This window comes from Hypanus sabinus, chromosome 6 (assembly GCF_030144855.1).
Source record: "Hypanus sabinus isolate sHypSab1 chromosome 6, sHypSab1.hap1, whole genome shotgun sequence".
NCBI lineage: Eukaryota > Metazoa > Chordata > Chondrichthyes > Myliobatiformes > Dasyatidae > Hypanus > Hypanus sabinus.
This window is the reverse complement of record NC_082711.1, coordinates 42,623,032-42,647,636: the sequence shown is the minus strand read 5'-3', so window position 1 is coordinate 42,647,636 and position 24,605 is coordinate 42,623,032. Positions and strand designations below refer to the sequence as shown.

Sequence of the window (24,605 nt, the reverse complement as noted above, 5' to 3'; positions counted from 1 at the left end):
AGAGAGAAGCACACAGCTACGCTGTGCACCCTATGGCATTGTGCAAGAAGATACTCGAGCCGATTTCCCACCAGCACAGTTACTGGACATTGCATCAGTATTATAAAAATACAAATCACCAATAAACTGTGGCTCAAAATGTTAAAGATATTAACGAAGGTCATGGTTTTACAAATATTGCCAACTTTAAAAACAAACGTCCAATATCAAACGAAACTCTGGTCTGGAATCTTAACACTTTTTATTTGACCGTAAAACAGTGATACAAGATGTAAAACAAAAACTCGGACTCAAACTCAAGCAACCTATGCATTATGGGTGACTGCAAGATTCAAATCTACATCTTCAGGAAGCCACAATTAAAAATAGGCCAACAATTGTTATACAAAAGGACTTGAAGGAAATTTATAAAAAAATGTGTATTTTCAGATGCTGAATTTGTCCTAAGCATAATGAAATCTCTACATTAACTGCCAGAGAATGTACTGATGGTGCATTTTTGAACAATCTTATTAGAGAAACTTGCTAGAAATGTGTCTAGAGTCACGTATAAACACAGTATATTATCAACTGGATCTTGATAAAAGGCCAGGAAACTTGAGCTATTGTACATTTTTATGTACAGAAACATTTTATTCATGATGCCATTATAGTGCATGAATCTGTGTGCGAATGCCGAAGACCTGCTATAAAGGATTTTTATCCAATTTTGCTACTCTTTGGACATTCAATGTGGGGACAGATCTGTTCATTCAGTGCACAATACTAGAGTGAAACTTGATTTCTAGGCATTTTTTTTCTGTTAAGAACTGGCTTGTCTTTGCAACAGCTCAATAATTTCCAAGGCAGTTTACTAACACCAGCTCGTTATCTCCTTTTTAATGGAATTTGATCTCCAATAATCTCTAGCTCAATCCAAGCCACTAGATATCAGGGCAAATATCGTAAAAGAGAGTACTTATCGGAGAGATATATTGATTTGAATATTGCAGGCATCAGTACAGTACATAATGTTAGCTTAACCCAGCTGCACACATTCTCACAGCTTTTGTTTTGCAACAAATTAACTTGTATTATACAACACACATCATTAAAGTTAACAACTAATAACAGCACACTAGAAGTTACAACACATTGAAATGTTACGCTTAGAATATAGAGAACTATCTTGAAGTTTCATTTATTTTCATTTTAGCAGCTAATGAAGTAATGTGACTAAAATGCAGAGCATAAGGTTAACACATGAAGTATTTGCACTATTCCTTAATTAGTTGCTCAATGAAGCAGAGGCTAACCCCTCCCATAGGGTATACTAGAACTATCAGCTCAAAACCTTTACAGGGCTACTAGGTCACTGCGAACCCACAACACACCTTGTGTGCAATTCATTTGGCTGCATGGCATTCATTATGTACATGCTCTTGTTTCCATAGGAACACGTGTATTTTGATAAGACTTTCATCATCTTCAGTAATTTTTCATTAGAGAAATACATTAAACAGCGATCATCACTGAAAACAAAGAGAACGAGCAGGAGTAACGATGCACCGTTCAAACCACCAGCTGCAGCAAAGGATAATAAAGTAGCTGCAGAAAACTGAGCAAAAATTCGTCTTCCTGGCACTGTCCTCCATTCACACCACGGATGTTTTGCTAAACAAAATATATTTGTGATAAAATACATCTCTGCAATATTTCTTCCCTTAATGCTGCTATCAGAATGAGTAAAAAGAATCTGTGACCCCCGCACGCTGTCACAACTACCCTTGTCCACCCTCCTGCTTACTCTTCTCAATCCACACAACTGCAGCCCGTTGCTGTTTCCTCTAGCGGTTTACAATATTTTCAAGCCTGACGAGACCAGGGGCCACTCGGAGCTTTTGGAGAAAAGTCAGCCATATTCTGATCCTGGAGGACCTCTGATTATGTTGAAATATCCAGCCAAGGCACCAAAGTCTATGTAAAGAGAGCGGTTCCGTTTTCCCACAGTTGATTCTTCTGTGCTGCACATGGAATTATCTGGAATTAAAGTAAAAGCAAGTTAGGAAAACCAAGCTTGATTGAAAAAAACACTCTTAAGCTTCAAGACGACGAGATATGATGTTATGGACTCGAAAGGAAACAAAAGTAAACTTGTTTCGTTGGCAGGGTCTCAATTCTCAGACTCCAGCCTAGCAGATTCTTGCAGTTCCTCTGGCCAGCAAGTAAAGGTTGCAACAAACTATCTGCTGGAGGAAACCCAGTGGGTCGAGCAGCATCTGCAGGATGAATAGAATTGTCGATGCTTCAAATCAAAACACTGCTTCAGCCACCTTCTAGTGAAGTCCCAGGGTTTCGACCTGAAACGCCGACAATTCCTTCCCTCCCACAGATGCTGCTCGACCCACTGAGTTCCTCCAGCAGATTGTTTGCTGCTTCATATTTCCAGCATCTACTTTCTCTTGTGTCTTTGAGTAATTGCTGCGGTTTTTGGCTAACAAAGAGAGTTCCAAGAACTCATTTGCGCCAAGTGACACTGAAGTTCCAGGGTCATTGTATCTACAGTAAGGTCCCATTCCTCGCTGAGGTCAGGAAGCTGTCTGGCCAACTGCATTGATGACCTCCAGAGAGACGGCAAAGCAACATATCCAAAATGGCACCCATGGCAGTTCGACTGGCATAACTAATGTAGATGTAATGAGCAGAATGTGCCTCATAGCCTGCGAAACCCTCAAGAACTCACCCCAAAGCAACGCTAGACAATGCAAGTAGAAACCCACTCCTGACACTCCAGCAAAGCTGGTCTTTCATGCAGGGTAGACACCAGAGTTGCCCAACGTACAGCCTTCCAGTTACCAGCAACCTGTTTGCTTCCTCCTGAGAATCTTGGCTCAACAAACACATCATGGCTTGATGGCTTTCAGTATGGCTTTGTGCAGTGCTATGCAGACTGCTGGTGCAAAACAGATTTGGAAACATTACATCAAGGATTGTGTTGAGATTATATTTACAATATAACACTGAATAGAATTGTTTACCTAATCTCCTTTCCCAGAAGATACTATGCAGTGGAAGGTTCCATCTGCTACATTTAAATTCTTTTCTTAGTTTATGTATCCCTTATATTTGTCAAAGGACTGATTTAGTCTGTTTTATTAAAGGGATAGCCACTTCATATCTTTGTTTTGTCAGCACGCAGCAAAAGAGCCTAATCAAGTGTAAAACACTGCACAATCAGCTGCAAGCAATGTAGTGCCAGATTCATTTTCCCACTTTCTTACGAGAGTTGATTCACATCACCACCATGACCTGCGGAGGATATTCCCTCCTTTTGCTGTGTATGAGATCTAAATATCTGCACATCAAAGCAAAGCCAACTTTTATCTGCATATTCAAAAATGTCTTTGGGAAGTCACAGCTGGTTCAATGGTTCATGTGAAGTTTCTTGGACATGGAAGGAGACGTACGAATTCATGAAAAGAATCAGCGATTTATATGCAGCTCTGCACATTTGATGAAGTGTGTCTGTGTTAATAGTTATCATCGACATAAACAGAAATCTTAATCCCAGGTCACAGCTTCTGTGGTCCAGCTTCAGCTCTGACCTCCAGTGCTGCCTGTGTGGAGTTCTGACAGTGTCCCTGTGACTGCAAATGTTTCCTTGGTCCGCCCTGCCTTCCTTCCCTATCGGTGCCTTCGCTTTAGATTTAGTGATACACCACAGTAGCATGATCCTTTGCCACCCACGTGACTAATTCATCTACTCACGGTACACCTTTGCAATCTGGCAGGAAACTAGAGCACCTGGAGGAATCCTACACAGTCGTGGGGAGAACATACAAACTCCTTACAGACAGCGGCACCACTGAACATAGACTGCTGGCTCTGTAGTTACATTTCCCTAACTGTGCTGTACCATGTGGTGGCTGTTGGCTACTGGAAGCCGCTCCTAGGTAGGCAGTCTGTGGGAGAATTAGAATGGGTGTTAAAAAGCATGTGTTAGAGTATATAATTCAGGGAAATAAGTTGGGGAGTAGGACTGATGGGAATGGGTTTTGAACATCAGAGAAAATCAGCTGAATGCCTCTTTACATATCATATGGAAACGACTTTGAACATGTTCTTTCTCCTTGCTGACTGACTGTTAAATTTGGTTCACATTATTTTGGATAGGAGAGGGTGCAAAGATGAAAGGTGAAATATTACTGGAGTCACAAAAGAATTCAGATGCTGGAATCTGGAACACCAGACAGTTAATGAGGAGAACTCAATGGTTCTATGGAGCAGAAGGAAACTGTCAACGTTCCAATTCAAAATGCAAGGTCTTGACCCAAAATGTCAACACTTTCCTTCCTCACACAGATGCTGCTCGCCCCAGTGAATAACTCCAGCAGATTTTATTGCAACAACAAACAATAATTTAATTCTCCGCAAATGGCACAAGGAAAATACCATGGAGCCTTACTACCAACAGTTTCATCTATCACTCTTGAAGTACAGTATTGACTGAGCAATGGGGAGAGGGAAGCAGAAATCCAGTGGTGGGGATGGGACTGGTGGTAAATGCAAAACTGAGTGTGAAGTTTTTGAGCAGCGAGTTCAGAATAGGTGAAGCAATGAAAACTATCTTGTCAGTGTAAGGTGATAAACGTTGGCTGAAAATTACACTCAGCCATCTCTTGCATTGGGCCAACAGACTCTGTCACTCAGGTCACAGTGTTCCACAGTCTGAGTAGAAATTCCTTTTTTGTCATCTTGAACAAACCATTTAATGCATTCAGATGACCTGCATTTGTTTGTTATTTAAACAAGGTCTATTTTACAATCTGTTTAAACCCAAGCATGTTATTTATAATGGATCATAAACAGTGGAAATACTGTGCCTAATGTTGGAGCTAACCATTGTCACCAAGACATTCTTCCTGTCAATGTGTTTTTTCACTTCAGTTTATGTCTGATACTTCAGTCAACGCAAAAAAAATCTGAATTTTATCCTGAGCTTGAACTGAAATGCCCAAATCCGTGTGATTGGCTACAGCATGTTTTCAATTATATTTCTCTTTATTATTATCATATCTGATATACCCTAAGGTCCTGATATCTGGTACTCAGATAGATCCAGCCTCTGTAAGTCACCTCAGCAGCATTCCTTATGATCTAGCGGAGGCCTCGCAGTGAGCTACTTGGAATACTGCATTGTTATAGGTGCCAGTTTTCAGATGGCACATTAAGTCAAAGCCTTCTTGAACAAGTCTGTTCCCTCCAGAAGATGTTTAAATCCTGTGATCACATGAAGGTCATTTCATTGGAAAATTAGTCTTGCTCCTACCTCACAATCAAGATCAGGGTCAGATTCAGGTGTGATATCATTGACACATGTCATGAAATTAGTTAACCTTGCAGCAGCAGTACAATGCAATGCATAATATTAGAAAAGACATGAATTGCAGGAAGCATAAATAAATAATAGTTAAATTAAATAAGTAGTGCAACAATGGTAATAAAAAAGTGGTGAGGTAGAGTTCATGGGTTCAATGTCCATTCAGAAACCAGATGGCAGAGGGGAAGAAGCTGTTCCTGAATCACAGAATGCCTTAGTAATTGTTATGTTGTAGCTCTGCTCAGATTTCCACGTCCTGTTACTTACTTTACCACAAAGGAGTTCCCCTTCTATAAACCACTACCGAGACTTTAATGACCTTGAGAAATTCTCCTCCAACAGATGTTTGTGCTTGTTGGTTCACACAAGCTTACACCGAGAAGGGGCGGTAATGTGCAGGGTTTGGAGGAACTCAGAGGTAATGGCACTTTGTTCTCAGTCAATGATCAATTAGCAGGATTAGAAGTAGGAGCTCTGGATCACTTTCCACCCTCCCCAAGACAAAGATGGTGAGACTAATTACTGCAGTCAAACCCTGTACAAAAGAGTCAACAGATTTTCCTTTGGTAGATAGAGCACCACTGAAGCCAACAGTGAGGTGTTGTAATATTACAAACTAGCTTGCCCATCATCAGACTGATGGGACTGGGTGCAATGCCACTTTCACTTCCCAGCACAATGTGATACTGAACAGAAAGTAACATGACTCTAAGTTCCACAATTTGTGTGGGGCTAAAATCATCCACTCAAGTTGCTGCCAAAAAAAACCTTTAATTCCCTCATTCCTAAGAAAACAAAAGGGCTTACCACAAATTTGCTCAGGCAGCTCCAGCTCTTTTCTCCTGAAGGTACGACTTAGCTCAAAGAGTGCTGAGTCGAGGCTCTGGCAGCGTGGCTGATCTTCGGCTGGTTGGCTCAGTGCTTCGTGCTTCAACAGCTCCGCTGCAGACCAGCGCTCCTTTGGATTTCTCTCCAATGCAGCCTCAATGAATTGCCTCATGGTCGAGCTGCAATCCCCTGCAATATCTTCTAACGGCGGAGCCTGTTTGTGAATCTTCAGAAGAATAGAATTTACCAAAAATAAATGTAGATTTTACAAACCAGAAATGAAGTAAGGAATACATTTTTATATTTGATATTTTTGTTACTTATTATTAATTTTCACTCAAGTCCTTACGGTGTTTTGGATTTTCATACCCATTGTGTGCAATTCTGGTCACTGTGCGTTACAGGAAGGGATGTATGCCCTAGCTAAGAGCTCGAGGTCACATGCTCAAGATAAGAGGTATGCTATTTAAGTCTGAACTGAGAAGAAATCTCTTCACTTTAGAAAGGGTGCAGAAGAGGTTTACCAGGATGCTGCCTGGATTAGAGGGTGAGCTAAAAGGAGAGGTTGGACAAATTTAGGTTGTTTTCTTTAGAGGGCTGGAAGCTGAGGGGACATCTAGTGGAAATTTATAAAATTATAAGTGTAGAAAAGGTTAACGGTCAGAATCTTTTCCCGGGTAGAATGAAATGATTGAAAAACATTAAGGTGAGAGAATGAAAACTTAAAGGAGACGTGCAAGACACATTTCTTACACAGAGAGTGGTGGGTATCTGTGTGTTGATGGAACCAGATACAAAAGTGGCTTTAAAGAGGATCTTAAATAGGCATGTGATTATGCAAGGAACGGAAGAATATGAATCATACACATGCAGAACAGTTTAAGTTAATTTGGCAGTACCCTAGTTGTGATCTCACTAAGATCCTATATGCAGTAATTCCAAAAAGATATCCCTACATTTGCACTCAAGTATTCTTTCAATAAACACCACTGAGCCGTTTGCCTTCTAAAATACCCACTGCATGTTAGTTTCCAGTAGCTTATGTATAATGATGCTCAGATTCTTTGAAGGTTAATGTTTTCCAGTCTCACCATCCCTTTGACTTCTTTCACTTATTCTGGTTTCTCGTAATCCATGCCTTGGCCACACACCCAATTATTCTTCAATTTTAAGATAGGAATCAACTGTTTTACATCAATTACAGGGACCAATTTCAATGCAAATCAAATAGATTATCTCCTTATCCCATGTAGATGATCTTAACAAGCACTGCATTTGTTTGATTTAAAAAACATATTTAAATTTGAAACAATCCCTGCTTTTTATTCAGATCTTTTGTGGTGGAAACTTACAATGTACAGATATGATGGGTAAGCTGATCTAGGGTATCTCTTCACCCAGGGCGGATTTCCAGTCTGCATGTGGATAATCGTAGAACCAAGACTGTAGATGTCTGATTTTGTTGAATGTCCTCTGCAGGTAATAACTTCTGGACTCATATAAAACTAAAATTGAAAAATGTATACTGTAAATCTATGGTTAATTCATGGTTTATAATTACTCTCACAATATCTTTCCACTTGGCAATTACAGAACCACTGAGATATAAATGTTTTTACCTTCTATCCATACAATATACACCTGTGCTAAGAATATTTAGTGACCACGGAATTGGTCATTTTAAATATGAAATCATTACTACTCAGTCTAAAAAAGAAAGTTGGTCAAAAGGATTTCATATTGAATTCAGATAATATTACTTTTTTAGTGTCTGGAGAATATAAAATTTCTACACATGCAATCTATGTCCAGTGTTCAGCACTCAATACAAAAGTTACACTCTGTGTTTAGACATACAAGGATCCACTCTTCAGTATCTTTCAAAATGTGTAGAAAGTATTTCACATTCAACACAAGTCAAAATCAAACTAAAAGTTATTATCGAAGTACACATATGATACCATATACTACCTTTTGATTCATTTTCTTGCAGGCATCTACAGGAGTGTTAAGACATACATTCAGCACCCCCATAATGATTCCCCCATTTAACTGATAAATTAAACTACAGAATAGGCTTTAACTGATCTTTGGCACCTAGACCACCTCCTGTCCCCCGCAGCACAAAGCAGAGAAATTGAGCGGTTTCTATGTACACTGAATAGATATAATGCCATATTAATCAGTTGAAAAGGAACAGAACGTACAAGACACAGTCACAGTCTGCCCAATGAATACATTGTACCAAATATATTAACATTCTATGTTAAGCACCTCTACTATTCATCAATGTGCTACACAAGTACATGAAGAATGTTTATAAGGTAGAATTCACATAAAATGCTGGAGGGACTCAGTGGTCCAGGCAGCATCTATGGGAAAGGATACCGTTGATGTTTTGGGCCGAGACCCTTCAGCAAAACTCTTTTCCATCGATGCTGCCTGGCCTGTTGAGTTCCTCCAGCATTTTGTGTGTGCTATTTGGTATTCCAACACGTGCAGGTTTTCTCGTGTTTGTGTTCATAAAGTGTATTCCATGTAGAATACCACGTCAAATTATATGGTTAGCACTTTTTAATAAACCAATAAATGAAAGATAGATATGATCATAGTGCTATGGTTTAGGAATCCAAAAATCTCAAAATTCCACCAGGTCAGTGTGAGAATTTGAATTTAAAAAGGGAAAAGTTGTTGTTGGAATGACATAAAGATTGATTATAAACACTAATGTTCAATTTTGAAACCAAATAGAGGATTTGCTCCTTACATAACATAGCTCATTTCATGTTTTATTCTGATTAAAATGTCATAATCTTTTGTAATCCCACCTGGAGTTTTTAGCCTGGTACATGTTGATTGGAGACAACAGACAGATTTGCCTTGGATCAAAATTTGGACAAACCTTGTACCATAACTAAGTCACATCTGAAGTAATTATATATTATATTATATTATATATACAGATAGTATATAGCATGGAAACACGCCACTTGGCCTAATTTATTCATGTTGGCCAAGATGCTTATCTATGCTAATCCCATTTGTCTGCATTTGACCCACCTAGGCCTTTCCCATTCGTGTAGGTATCCAAGTACCTTTTAAACATTGCAGTTGCGTCTGTCTCTATCATTTCCTCTGGTAGATCATTCAATATACCAACTATCTTCTCTGTATGAAAAGCATGGCCTTTAGAGCCTCTTTCAACCTATTGTATCTTACCCTGTGACTATCTATGCGCTTTAGAATGTAATAAAATTCTATAAGGTCTACAAGAATTAAAAGTTCTATAAGTGTTGTAAGAGTTTTCTAAAATCACCTTCTTTCACTCTGAGAAAAAATTCCAGCCTATGCAATCACTGCTTACAAGTCTAACTCCCCAGTCCAGATAACAGTCCTATTAACCTTCTCCGCATTCTCTGGAGCTTAATCACATCCTGCCTATAGTATGGTGACTAGAATTGCACATAATACTCCAAGTGTGGCCTAATTAGCCACTTGTACAACCGTAACACAATATCACAACGCCTATACTCAATACCTCAGGTGACATAGTATATACCTCCTTCACCACTCTGTCTGCCTGTGTTGCTGCTTTCAGGGAACTATATACTTGTACCCCAAGGTCTTACTGCTTAATAACTCTCTCTTAATAACTGCTTAAGAAAAAATAACTACCATTGATGCGTATGTAGCAACATACAAAATGTTGGAGGAAGTCAGTTGACTAGGCAGAAACTATGGAGGAAAATGGACAGAACTTTTTGGATCAAGACTCATGGATTGGAAGGAAACAGGGAGATAGCCAGAATAAAAAGATGGGGGGACGGATAGAGAAAGAGCTGGTGGGTGGGTGATAGGGGGTTTTCAGAGGAAAGGGCGACGACAGGCAGTTGAGGGGGGTGAGGAATGGGAATGGTACAAAACGTTGGGAGGCGATAGGTGGAAGTGACAAAGGGACAAAGAAGAAGGAACGTGATAGGAGAGAACAGTGGGTCACGTAATAAAGGGAAAGAGGTGGGAAGGGGCACCAAAGGGAGAAATGGGTTGTGGTTAGATTGGGAGGATGGGGACAGAAAGAGAAGTGGGGGCTAGGATGGGAGGGATAAGAGAAATCAAAAGAAGTAAAGAAGTGGGTGGGGGGGGGGGGAAGACAGTAGGGTGCAGAAGTTAGAGAGGTCTATGCTCATGCCTTCAGGTTGGAACGACCAAACTGAAATATGAGGTGTTGTTCCTCAAATCTGTATCTACCCTCAACCTGGCAGTAGAGGAGTCTGTGGACAGACATGTTGGTATAGGAGTGAGAAGTGGAATTAAAATGGCTGGGCACTGGGAAATCTCAGCTGTTAAGGCAGGTGGAACAATGGTACTCAATGAAGCAATTCCTCCCCCCACTCACCAATTTGTGTTGGGTCTCACTGTGGTAGAGGAGGCCACTCCAGGTGCACCAGCTGCAATAAATGATCCTCACAGATTCACATTTGAAGGAATGGCTCACCTGAAAGGGCTCTTTAAAGCCCTTAATGGTGTTGAGGGTGGTATAGAGGCAGGTATTAACACTGCTGACTGCAGGGATTAGTGCATGGGGGGGGGGGGGAGTGTGGAGGGGTTCATGAACTGTCTGGTTTAACTTTCCAAAATGCATCTCTTTGCACTTTCCTCAGGCAATCCCTTACCTTCTCAGTTGATCTGAGAAACAACTTTCTTCACTGTTCACTACACCACCAATCTTGGTGTTATTTGCAAATGTATTAATCTGCCCACCTAAGTTCTCTTCCAAATTGTTAAAGTATAGTCAACCCAAAACCGATCCCTATGGTAGACCACTAATCTGAAAAGCAATCCTCTGCACGCAGTCTGTCTCCCCATCCCCAATCACACTGCATATTGCCATTGATTTTGCTTAAAAACTATTTAAACTTAAGTAAATATTTCCATTAAAATCATTAAAAGCACACACAAATTATCTTTAAAAATGATTAAAAACCTTATTGCCTCCTGTCTGCAAGTACATAATCCCCAGTGAAGTCAGTGGCCATTCAGATGACTCATCATGTCTGATTGATGCACTATCTTTAAGGTAATTCTCCAGGGTAACACTGGAAAATCCTATCAAAGCCTTGCCACTGGACTTCATGAAAAATCTGGTGACAGCCTGCATCCTCTACAACATTTAACAATCTTTAGGATCCACATTTGATGGTAGAACCTACTTTGCTGGATTTGTGTTTATCCCATTTTAAAGACTCACAATGAGGTAGCATTCATAAATGCTACGAAAGGCAGCAATCTGTCCTTTGTGACTTACAGATAAAAATCTGGGTAATTCCATCTAATATCTTTTATTTGGAATGAATTCTTTACTGATGAGAAATACATCATTAATTCCTCAACTACCAAAAGAAAAAATGAACTGGAATAAATTAATCTGGGATCTATTAATGAGTTCCTTGCCTTTCATGCTTAGAAACAAACTTCATTAAGCGGAAAGAGAAACAGAATTAACAGTTCAGTCAATGACCTTTTTCCAAGACCAGGAAGAAGAGGAAATGAGTTAGATTTAATTTGCATCCCTTCCCCCATCCTCTCTGCAAATTAAACTATTTGTACACCGAGTTCTTACAAGGATATTTGACCTGAAATTTTAACTTTGTCACTCAGTTCATACGTTTCCTAATACTAATTTTAGTATTTTCTATTCACGTTCAGATTTGCAGGTTTCTGCTTGATTGAACTTCATCATTCTTCACATAAGCCATTGGGGGAAAGGCATCCCATGGCTTAATGCAGATTTAAATAAATGATAAGCTATTATTAACACCACTACACTCATTCCCATTCATGCTACCTTCTATCAATACTTTCACCTTTAATGTCACTAGCAACATTTCCTTGGCACTTTGACCAATTCTTGAGCAATCTCCACATTTATCTGCAGCTATGACTGGATAACGTCTATGAGAAAAGAACCTGAGGGATGCATAGACCCTCATGTCCCAGGAGCCCTGACACTCATCATTTAAACTGCTTCCTCCCATGAGGTCAGTTCAACAGACCTTGCACAGAATTTGGGCCAACTTGACATGCTGGCTCAATTCCATGATGAGTGGGGCTTAGAATCAGAGTCAGAATCAGGTTTAATATCACTGGCATAGGTCACAAAATTGGTTGCTCAGGGACTGTATCTATAACATTACCAGTTTGTATTCAGTAATCAGTTGAAATAGTTTGAACACGTCTCTGTACCTGCACAATAACTACCTTTGTAATTCCCTTGCTGCCGTGATCTTCCCATGTCATTGTGTAAGTTTCTGCTGAGAAACCATTTAAGTATTTCTAGACTCCCTCACTGCTCCCTGCATTAGGCTCTGGATGGCTGACCTGCCTCATCTCCAGTATCAGATCGTAAATCAGGTAAGCACAACCATAAGAATGTAAGAGATAAAAGCAGGCATAAGCCTCAACTTGTTCCATTATATAACATGATCACTACTGTTCTGATCTGGGCCTCAACTCCATCATAATCCTGGAATCCCTAATAGTCCAAAAATATGTCTATCTAGTCCTTAACTCTACCTAATGATCAAACTTCCACAATTCTCTGAGATAGAGAATTCAAAACATTCTCAACCATATCTCTTTGGAATGCACCATTACAAATGCAAATCTTGTGTTATATGCTATCACATCTTTATCTGCTTCTTTAGTTTTCTATAGACCTTTATCCTGCCTCTAACTTTGCATTGCAATTTCCCACTTGAAAATTTTGCATATAAAAATATTGCTAAAAATTATGAACTTTCCCGGCATATGTGATGAATAAACTCTTCTCCTGCTTCCAGCTGGGTACAGGTGTTAATTATAATTGACGTTTTGATGACAACATGATAAGATTATTTGGAGCAAATGTTTGCTGAACACAAGAGTGCTTGGGTTCAAAATTCCCTTGTTCTGTCCTTCATTCGACCACCTTCTCTATTCTCCTACACTAGGCCCCCTCTGATAAGTTCCCTGTTCTCAGCTACTGTCAATATAAACCATAAAATGGGTACGGAACATGGAGCAAATCATTCACATAAGAAGCAATCACCAAAAGTGGAGAATGTCTGCCAGCAAAACTTAGTGAAAATATCCCACTATTATAAAAATACATCAGGGATATAGGCACTCCAAATTGTTAAAGCAGTTAAAAACAGAAATCCCTAAAAGGAATTGAAACCTCAGTTCTGAGGTCATGCAAAATAACAGATCTGTTGATTCCGCTAGTTTCTGTACAGTTTGAATAATGAATCAGAAACACTATTGCCCTTTTGTAGTTGCAGAGAACTAGAGAATGCAAAGAGCTAGAAAAACATAACATATATCAAATTACCTTCATACTTTTAAAAATTGGGGAAGAGTTAATATTTCAGAGATACACAGAAAAAGAATCAAAGCTGAACCCATCCAGTTAGTAAGAACTCAAGGGATGAAACATGATAGATAAAAAAAAATACTGGCTGAAATAACTGAAGTGTTACTATCAGAATAGTCATTCTTACCTCTGTCCCTCGAATATCTCTGGGAATGTAGATTTCTTCAGTCATCTGTACAGTGAGTCCAAAATCTACCAGCACTGCTTTGGTTGACATGAGAACTATGTTGCTGGCTGTGAGGAAGAGACCAAATCAGTTATTATTTTATGCACCAATATCCTTTAGCAGATTTGTTGCTATTCACACATCTCAAAAAAAAAAAGACTTACGTTTAATGTCATGATGGATCACTCTTTTGGAATGTAGGAAGTCAAGGGCTTTGAGGACATGTTTAGTCAACCATATGATTTCATATTCTTTCATTGGCCCACAGCTTTCCAGTTTTTCCAGGACGGAACCTCCCTCTCCTGCCTCCATGAAGAGGTGTATGGTCTCATTCCAGAGTAAGGCCCCATACAATTCTGCAATGTTCTCATGCCGGAACCGTGCTTGGATCTTAATGTCGGCAGGTTTGAAGTATTCCATCGGTATCTTAGAATTAAAAAGAAAATGCACTGTGTGATTAAAGAAATTGGATTTGCAATACATCCTATATACTATATAGAATACAAAGAAACACGTTTATTTCTGCTCTTTTTCTGTCTATGTTATACAAATAGCTTATATTGAAGTAAGAATATAGACTGTCCAAGTCATTTCAACATTTAGGGAGTGCCGCACATTCCACACCTGCTGACTGCAGACTTTTGAGCAAAATTTTATATGATGCTGATCAATAGCCTCTTAGCCACTTTATTACACCCTTTGCCAAAGTATAATGAGGTCAAGTAGATAAATCTCTGTCAGTGGCAACAATACCAGCCTAGCCAGCTCAGTAAAGTAGCTCACAATCTACCTCACCACAAGAGCCTTCTGGGGAATTCCTTCCGCTAATATGTATTGCAGGAATTAAGGGTACTTTTACCAAAGATAGAATTTTCATGTTGTAAATTAAAAACTTTCCTCTTACTTTGAGTTTTTTGTAATTTCCTTTCAGCTTTCCCTCTGCTACAACCGTCCTATTCCAACTGAATGAGAACTTTTATTTGCTTAGGGACACACCACTGTATTAAATAATTATGCTGTTAAATATGTGAAAGCAAACTGTTTTGCAGCTTTACTGCAGTTGTTTCATGTTCTGCATTTCATTCAGAAAGTTCAGCTGTATGCACTGTGATCTAATTTTAAAATAAGCTTCATAAGAATATAAATACTGAAGAATTAGAAACAGGAGTAAACCATCTGGCCCTTGGAGTCTTCTCCAAATTCCTTAAGCTGATGGCTGAACATTTACCAGTACGCTGTTTTCTTGCATTATTCTCGTATCTCTTCCCTCCCCAAAATCTCAGCTTTGTATGAACTCAATACATTGAGTTACAAGGATACACCATCAACTGCATGGAAATATGACTTAAAAGCTTAATGTTGTGACAAGTACTGTGATACCATGAAGTAGTTCTGCTCTGTGTGGTCTTCATGCCACGCATAAGTTCATTAGGGTAGTAGAAAGAAAACCAAATGCACAATATAGCACAGCAGCTACAGAAAAAAAAGTGCAGAGAAGCTAGAAAGAAAATAGATGTCAATCATGAATGTCTTGCACCTTATTCTGAGATTGGAACCCTTAGTTCCAGGTTTCTCATTAACAGTCTGCAGTGAGCCTGCTGATCCCTCAAGACCCCTCCAAGGAGACCCCTCATTCTTTTAAACTCCACAAAATAAGTCTACTTTTTAAAGTACACATTTGCATTCCTTCACCAAAATTAAACAGAAACACAAGGAGAGCTTCCTCTACAGTACAGTATAGGAATGCACGGGTGCCCAACTGTCTGAAAACTGAGGACAAAACACAGACTGGTAAAGGTATCTGGCCCATTTAAGTTCCCTTCTCTTGTGTCAGAAACCAATGAAATTTTAAGGATCAGGAACACAATTAGCAAAAGTCTGATCCAGGCTTACTATTGTTGTGGCAAATTTAAAAGCAGGCTGCAAACTAAGGGAAGTCACACGGAAATTATTTCTACATAAAGAATGATGGTGCAAGTTCCAGTAACATAACTCTAAGATGAACAGACGTGATTTAACGGTCAACTAATTGTTTTACTGAGAAGAGAACTTACGGGATGTGATGATGTATTTAACACATGATTTTGAGACTAACCAAAGTGGAAATGAATCGCCGTGCCATCAAGTTTCTATTACCAAACCTACTGCATTGTGTAAATACTTCGTGTCAAAAAAATTATTCTCTGAAGTTGAATATGTATTTCTGTAAGGGAGGAAGTTTGATTTAGAAATATCTTTTGCAGCTTACCAATTTGCATGCCATACGCTTTTTTGTCTTCTCATCTTGTGCAAGGTGGCACTTTCCAAAAGTACCTCGAGGGATGTAGCCAGGCCCGATATTTCTATGGGCGAATTTCCATGGAAACAAGGAGACATCAGTGTTGACCCAATAATGCCCATTGTTGATAGTTATTGCCGTCTGTTAAATAAATGGATTGATAATTTAACGTTGCGGAAGTAAAAACTCGAGTCATTATCATTTTGCTCTTTACTGGGAGCGTACTGTGTGCAAATTAGCTGCTATCTTTCACTGCTACACTGATAGCACTCTAATTGTGAAACACCAAGGGTTGCATTGGAAAAAAGGCGGATTTGTTTCTTTTGAGAATAATTAAGAATCAACAATCAAGAATTACAGCAAGAAAAAGAATTCATGTTACCGACCCAGTTCGCTGAATGGATTAAAAATGCATTCATCAACCTATATCAAATGTGTTGAGAAATAAATTTAAGTTAGCTTAAGATGCAAAATATTTTCTGCTGTCACTGAATGTGACACTTCAATGCACCGCAGAGCAAAACCGGTAAAATCCCATCTTCTGTATGAGATAAAGCATCTCGCAATATTTAATAAATATCTAGACCAGCATTTGAATTTCCAAGAAAGTTATATATCAGGCTCTGGTAAGTAGATTGGTATTGAAGAGTACTTGACGGTCGGCAGGGAAAGAATATATAACTTTGCAGGGCAGAAAGCATCTATACAGAAAAGTACAGTCGCTGATTTGGGACTCTCTTTTTCATAGCAGCTGCCTGGCCTGCTGAATTCCTCCAACATTTCCAGCATCTGCAGATTTTCTCTTGTTTGCTATATGACTCTACCTCTTCGATAGGTGGAAGTGCGGGCTCCCATCGTCCCAGGAACTTTCCCCTGAGCGCAGGAAAACTTGTATGCATTCCCTAACGTAATTTTGAAAACAAACTTTTCGAAACAGACCACCTGGGTCATTTACGGCACTGCCATCTGTAAGATCTTGCCGCGACGTTACAATAGCAACCATCCTAAGCGGCATAAACGCAGCTTTTCTTTCACCGTTCTGAACACATTTAAAATGGTCGACATCCGCCTCAGTAAAACTTCTTATGTTATTGGTCCGAACCATCACGCAGTAAATACTCGCTTATCGTAAGTAAACTTAGAGTGTTGGATTTGCAAATTCCTCACCTTATTCAACATGACTCCTGCCTGGTAGTTTCTGTCCCGTTTGAGACTATGGGAAGTGCTTGTCACCTGATTAGTGAAGTTAAGTAAGTCCTCCACCGTCCCATATCTGACAGTGGCGAGCAAGTTCGATTGAAGACTGTCCCCGCCTCCCTCCTCTCGAAGACCCCGCTCTAGTTCATCGGAGCCCTGGGTCAGCCCCAGGAGATTCTGCTGGTATAGCGCCGTGCACTCCTCCAGCGGGAAGAGCACTTCCAGCGCATCCATCATGTCGTCCATCTGTTCCAGAAGCAGTTCCAAGCTTGCGTTCTGGATGCTCTCGGTCAACATGGAATCCATCGCCTTCTGTCGCTCCCGGCCGTCCGTGCTAAGCATAAGGGGTCGGCAGGTACCATCAGCTCAGCGGGCTGCTCGGAAACAAGCTCACCCCGCCGTTCCTCTCGGCGTCTGGGACATACTCCGATGTTCTCTGTTGACCGGCCTGACTGAGTGACGTGCTGGGATTCCCGGGCACATAGGCATATGGGGCGTTGCTATGGAAATCAGCGGGGGCGGAGGGTAGAGCGCCTGGGGTTGCCCCAGATCTGAAAGTCACGAAAATATCACAACACCATCAATGTCAGCAAAGCAAACCCATGAACGGTGTATGCTACCTTATCAGTTCAAGCAATCGTTTATTATCATATATTAATTCAAGTTAAGTTCAAGTCAAGTTAATTCAAGGCAACGTAAAGGAGGGTGATGTGGAATAGAAACTTAATCAGACTTTGTCCTTACATATTGTAGTAAAGGACACGAGAGGTTGTTGATGCTGGAATCCATAACAACAAGCAGGATGCAGAAAGGTCGACGGCACATTTCTCTCAACCAACGCTGCCTGACCCGTTGAGTACCTCCAGCGTCTTGTTTGTTGTCAGAGCTCCCCAGAACATCTTGGCCCTCACTGAACAAGAGCGGAACGCTGTCTATTAAATGTTTTAAATAGATTCTGCACACATTAACTGCAGCCAGTATCCGAGATCTGGTACGAAGTCCGGAAAGAAAGAGGGAAAGATCACCGCAGTAAAGAGATCGGTAATGACGACCACCCCTGCGCCTCCTCCCCCTGCCCCCCGCCTTACCTGAAGCGGGCCCCTATAACAAAAATGAAAACAGAAATAGTTGTCTCACGGGCCAGTGAGGCAATAAGTATGCACGTCCACCCCGATGCGGGAAGATCGCTTGACCAGCCCCGCGCCTATCGCGGCGCTACCGGCGCCACAGCTGCTGCTGATCGGGGCCAGAACAACTAACAATGGGACTTCGTTGTTGCAATTATTTAATAATATCCAATGTCTTAAATAAATATCAATCAATTAAACCAATTACTAAAATAATTGTTAGAGATACATTTTAAGGCGAATATCAAGTCGCCTCTAACAGCCCTTACTGGCTTTTAGTTCTTTGGCTACAGTGTGTTCATGTAATGATGCAGAATATAAAATGCTCAGGGGAGTGGGAGCGCCTGCAAAGCCCGTAACGCTGCTAAATACACAAAAAGGATGATCTTGTCACTTTACCTCCCCTAGAGGACGGGCAGTTTAAAACGTTTTTCCCCCACTGCCAGTACAAATCACTTCCTGTTTTCTTACACACTCCATCACTGTGCGTAAAAAGTCGTGGCCTACCACACGTCAACATTACGCAGAGCTTTTATCTTCCTTGTCCCAGCGTGAATATATCCGTTTCAAACCTCAGATCTGTGTAATGGCGCGTTTGCTTGGATGCAATGGAATCGCAGCGCGAAGATATGAAAAATAGAGACACAACTGGGTTTTAATAACTCAATGCGTCGACATTAGTTGCGGACACGCTTACTCTTTGTAATCGAGGATTGTTTTTTATTTGGCCTTTCGCTACTTTGCATCATCACTCACGTTTGATGGTAACGCGGACGTGTGGGAAGGAGAGTGGACCAAAAGAATTACTTGTCTCTGTAGGATACCTTCCCTTTTCATCTATGTTTGAAACACGTCACGGAATTAATTAATAGCGCCATAGAATAACTAATACGTGGCCAAAGAAACACTTGGGGAGATCCACAAATAGTAAAAGAGACACGGTTCTATTGTATTTTTACAGTGCTCGGGAGCTTGCAAACCCGTACTACCACTACCAGTACTCTCTCCTCCACCTTTTTAAATTAAAAAGTTAGGATTTTCTTAAATATTTCACGTTAAAGAGCAATATCTTCGGCAGCTTGACCGGTATACAGACTAAACAATGAAAAAAAAAGGCGACAGCAAGCCTGCATTTTATCATGCACACTGAACCAGAGGAAACGTCGTCTGTTTACTCCCACCCATAGATGCTGCCCGACCTGCTGCGCCTGTCCAGGTGGGTCTTGCTCGAGATTTCCAGCACCTGCAGTACCTCTTGTGTCAAAAAGGAGATACACTGCTGCGCTAGGGCCCAATTCAGTGGGGGTGGTTAAAGGTCTGTTTCTGCCTCTATGGTGCTCACATAAAGGGGAAGTAGGGGGAGGGAGAATGGAGCAGAGGCTGATGGAGGGGATTATGCCTTCTGGATGAATACACTAGGACTTAAATGCATTTGGCTCCCCGGACTCTGTCTATACTTCTGGCTACCTCAGTGAAGCTGCCAGGACCCACAGATCCTAGATATTTTCCTTGTTAATGGCCTTGCACCTTATTGTCCTTTCTCTGTAACTACTCCATTTTATTCTTCATTCTGCTACTGTTCTGCCTTGTAATGCAACGGCACGGGAAACAAAGCTTTTCAGCGTGAGAGGGTATATGTGACAAGAATAAAGTACCTACAGAGCTGCAGGAAACCACATGCAGTTACTCACTGAGTAGACTAAACTGATTTACAGAAATTGGTTTACAGAAGTGAGCAAGAGGAGAGAAAGATGGAAAAACACACAAAAAGCTGGAGGGAGGTGCGGGTCAGGCAGCATCTATGCAAAAGGAAATTGGCAATCAATTTTGTAGGTCAAGACCCTTCATCAGAACTGGAAAGAAAGAGAGGAGATAGCCAATACAAAGAGTTGGAGGGGAAGGATGGAGGGAGATCTGGCAGTGATAGGTGGACCCAGATGAGGAAGGGTGAGGTGCAAATGGGGGAGCAGAGAGTGGAAGCAAAGTCAGAAGCTGAGATGTGGTAGGCGGAAGTGACAAAGTGCTGAAGGTGATGGAATCTGGTAGGAGAGGGAGGTGGGGAAAATGGGACAACTGTGTGAATGATGGGCATATTATCACCTTCCAGTTCTGCCACCATTCCGACTTCTCCTCCATCATCTGCTTATCGCCGCCTCATTTGGATTTACCTGTCACCTATCAACTCTTGCTACACCCCTTCCTCTACCTTTTTTTTAAAGCTGTCTATCTCCTTTCTTTCTCCAGTCCTGATGGAAGTTCTCGACCAGAAACATCTACTGTCTATTTTTCCTCTGTAGATGCTGCCTGCTCCAAATTCTTGTATGCCGACACAGATTTCGGCATCTACAGTCCCTTTGTGTCACCAGAGAAAGTACGTGGTAAGGAGATAACAAGCTCCAGCTTGTGAATCTTGAGAGACAGATGTGGACTAGCTTAGTGTCCAGGACTAGCTCAGAAGAAATTTCCTACAAATAAAAATTGTAGACATCCAGCATGAAACAGATCCATCACTAAGCATTGTGATACAGTATACAAATTCCATTTACCAGAACTTGGTCCACAACCTCTTATGCCTTGGTTATCCAAGCACCCACGCTGATGTGTGGAGAGTATCTGCCCCCACAACCAAGTCAGGCTATATTTTCCAAATTGCCACAAGCCTCTGAGTAAAGATGATCTATAATTAGAGAACACCTTCTATGTTCTCTAATTATAGACACCTCTGTTACAGGGAAAGGGTTCCGGCCATCCATCCTTTTTATGCTGCTCATAAATTTGTACTCCTGTATTTACTTCTCCCTCAGCCTCCTCTGTCACAGCAACAGATTCGACAGCGCAGTAGAGTCGGCAATTGCGCTTGTGAATTTGCACATGTCAGTTAATTATCATTTAATCGTGATAGTACTTAACTCCATACCTGTTCTCAAAGTGCTTGTCGAGATTTGGACAGAGCACAACAAAGCTTCGCTGCCTGTTTGCTTTTGGCCTTTCAACTGACCCTGAAGACCAACGGTATTCGTTTAATGGTTAGATTTTCTTTTCAGACGCAATGTAGGCTTCGTTTTCCGTTTGAGAGTTTTAATTACAGCCCTGTTTGGCCTAGCATTTATTGTTTTATTTTCCCTTTAACACTGTTCGCATTAAAGTTTGTAAACCATCAACCTGCTTCTGTGTCTCCCACTCCGCACTTGGGCCATATCCAGGTTCGGAAGCTCAATTGTCGTATCTACTGCGCTGCCAAATCTGTGGTCGTGACATCCTCTGTTCCAAGAAAAACAAACCCAGCAGTGCATCACTGAAATGCTCACTCTAAGGCAAAATCTGCAAATTCTCCAGTATAATCACATCCTTCCTGTAGAGTGATGACCAGAACTTCACACTGTATTTCATCTGTAGTGGACTAATTTTTTATATAGTTGTACCATACCCTCCCTGCTCTTACATTCTATACCTTTGGCTAATGAAGGTTAGTATCCAGTATGCCTTCTTCATCACTGCAGTACCCCTCTATTCATAGTGCAAAAATGCACCATGTCACACTTATCAAGATTGAGTTCTGTCTTCCCTTGCTCTGTCCAATTGATCAATGTTGTTGGGTAGCTTCAAATATACTTATTATCAATTTTCATGTCATTTGCAAACATATTAATTCTTTAATGTGTCTTTAATGTGTATAAGAAACAGTAAAGGCCTCAGCATTCATCCATTTCAATTGCAAAAGCAATCCTCAAATGCCCTTTATTACCAAGTCAGCTTTGGATCCATATTAGAAAGAAATATTAGGAAGAGTAAGCCCATCAGTTTAGATCCCTGACACAAGCTATTTCTATTACTCTTTCTTTCATTTTTTTTTAAACTAAATCACAATGCCATATTAGACCTTGAGTTGAGTTCTGGATTTAGATTCAAATCAATTTTTTGAATGTGGATTGCCACCTCTACAACACAGCCAGATTCTGGCCTTGATTCAATTTAGCTGCTCCCAAAATTCTCATTATTTCAGCTTTACTGCAAGACTTAACTAATATAGTGCTTCTGGCCAGCCTCCTTCAATCTACCCACCATTCTTCTGATGCTTCCCAAGTCCTAACTTACATCATCTCCTTCTACCATGCTTGTTGTCCAAATTTCTGCACTGTTTCACTTCTCTATCACTGTACAAGGCTCCAGCCCTATAACCCTCCAAGTTATCTGAGGTTCTCCAATTGTCCAATACTGGTATTCATGTCTTCAGGTGAGACATTAAGCACAGGAAATCCACCTAAAACTTCCTACCTATCTATTTCCATTTCCCCCATTAAAACACTCCTTAAAAACTATCTGTTGAATCATGTTTTTAGTCACGTGTTCCATTATCATTTCCAATGTCAATTTACTTTGTTTGATTATACTCCTGTGAAGCACTTTGGGGCATTGTTGTTACACTAAAGGCGCTCCATAATTGAAAGTTGTCATTGTTTGTCAATGTCTAAACAACAATGAGGACATGAAAGAAATGAAAGTAAGATTAGGCCTTTGCGACTGTGATATAATGCAATGAAATCATGGGCGATCTTGTCTGTCGCTAGATATCAGCTTCCATCTGCCTAACACCACCCTCCAAAAGTAAAAGTTCATGGTGAATGATGCACCATCAATAACTCTCTCTGAGACGTGAAGGCGAGACATTGGCTTTCATTGACTGGAAGAAGGAACAAGCAGTGAGTGACCACCATACTACATCCTGGAGACTGAGAGGCCGGGCTCAGGCCTCAATCGCCTTTATACAGTTGTGAGAGAGTTGTGGAGGTGTGGAATGCACTGCCTTGGAAGACGGTGGAGGCCAATTCTCTGGATGCTTTCAAGAAGGAGCTGGATAGATATCTGATGGACAGGGGAATCAAGGGATATGGGGACAAGGCAGGGACTGGGTATTGATAGTGAATGATCAGCCATGATCTCAGAATGGCGGTGCAGACTGGAGGGGCCGAATGGTCTACTTCTGCACCTATTGTCTATTGTCTATTGTCTGCAGGGGTCAGTGGGAGGAACCATAGGAGCAGTCAGCAGGGGGCGTGTCCAGACAGATATATGTAGTTCACCACAGTGAATTTCTTATCTTGGAAAGCCATCTCTCAGGGAAAAAAACAGGCATTGATGATGAGTCACTATTCCTTTCAGTACTTAAGCACAGACTCTGAAAGATTAAGAAAGTGAGGGCTTGAAGGTCAAGACTTCAAACGCAGAACAACACCCGTCTTCCATGGTGCGGTAGTGATCTGTGCCCCCTTGTACGCTCCTGAGGCTTTGACTACCTACACCCTGTACCTCAATACATAGTTGATGTTTTACCAATACAGTCTCAACAAAATGAATTGGAAGGTTAAACAAAACCTTCTTTCTGTTCCAGACCAACATCCCCTTTACTGAGGCCTTAATTATATTCTTCTCCAATGAGCAGACATTGTCGTTTACATGCCTGACACCATACTCCCAAAGCTCTATACCAAACTCTTTCACCTGGAGTGATCATCCCGCTGGGTGGGCAGAGGAAAAGATTCAAGGATGTGTTCAAGTTTTCTCAAAGAATTGCATTGTTCTTGGTGATTTTCTGGCCTATTACCACTTGAAGTTAGAGGGCAAAAGATTAAATTGGAAGTAAGGCCAACTTCAGTCCTGAATGCTTCAATCACCATAAGACCATAAGATATAAGAGCAGAAGTAGGCCATTCAGCCCATCGAGTCTGCTCTGGCATTCAATCATGGACTGATCCAATTCTTCCAGTCATCCCCACTCCCCTGCCTACTCCCCATACCCTTTGATGCCCTGGCTAATCAATAACCTATCTATTTCTGCCTTAAATATGCCCAGTGACTTGACCTCCACAGCCATTCGTGGCAACAAATTCCACAAATTTACCACCCTTAAACATCCTTAAGCAATCCTTAATTTACAATCCTTAAACATCCATGGCTGTAAGGAGGCCAGAATACCAAAGTTCAAAGTCAATGTATGATTGAAGTATGTATACATTACCATAAACCAGCTTCAGGTTCTTTTCTTTTACAGAAATCAGATTTCTGCTTTAAAACAGAAAATGTTTTAAACAGGCCTGGCAGCATCTATGGAAACAGAAACAGAACTAATGCTTTGGGTCAGTGACTTCTAATAAGAATCATTAAAAATAAAACAAGTTAGTTTTAAGTTGTAGAGAAGATAGGTAAATGATGGAAAGGATGACTGGAATACTTCTGATAGA

General features: G+C 40.7%; 1 protein-coding gene across 3 annotated transcripts; it reads right to left on the bottom strand.

Annotated features, from left to right (window-relative positions):
• Positions 1-224: 224 nt before the first annotated feature.
• Positions 225-20,763, bottom strand: map3k8 (mitogen-activated protein kinase kinase kinase 8). Of its 3 annotated transcripts, none has more exons than XM_059972002.1 (8): positions 18,766-20,763; positions 17,210-17,790; positions 16,013-16,183; positions 13,929-14,190; positions 13,726-13,832; positions 7,540-7,692; positions 6,167-6,413; positions 225-2,019 (listed from the first exon to the last, which is right to left on the bottom strand). In XM_059972002.1, exons 2-8 carry the CDS (start codon positions 17,579-17,581, stop codon positions 1,892-1,894), a joined length of 1,440 nt encoding a protein of 479 aa, XP_059827985.1. In that variant the 5' UTR covers positions 17,582-17,790; positions 18,766-20,763; the 3' UTR covers positions 225-1,891. The 3 variants fall into 3 exon arrangements, with proteins under 3 accessions (XP_059827985.1, XP_059827984.1, XP_059827983.1); XM_059972001.1 differs by lacking the exon at positions 18,766-20,763 and adding an exon at positions 18,328-18,394; XM_059972000.1 differs by lacking the exon at positions 18,766-20,763 and adding an exon at positions 17,984-18,076.
• Positions 20,764-24,605: the final 3,842 nt, after the last annotated feature.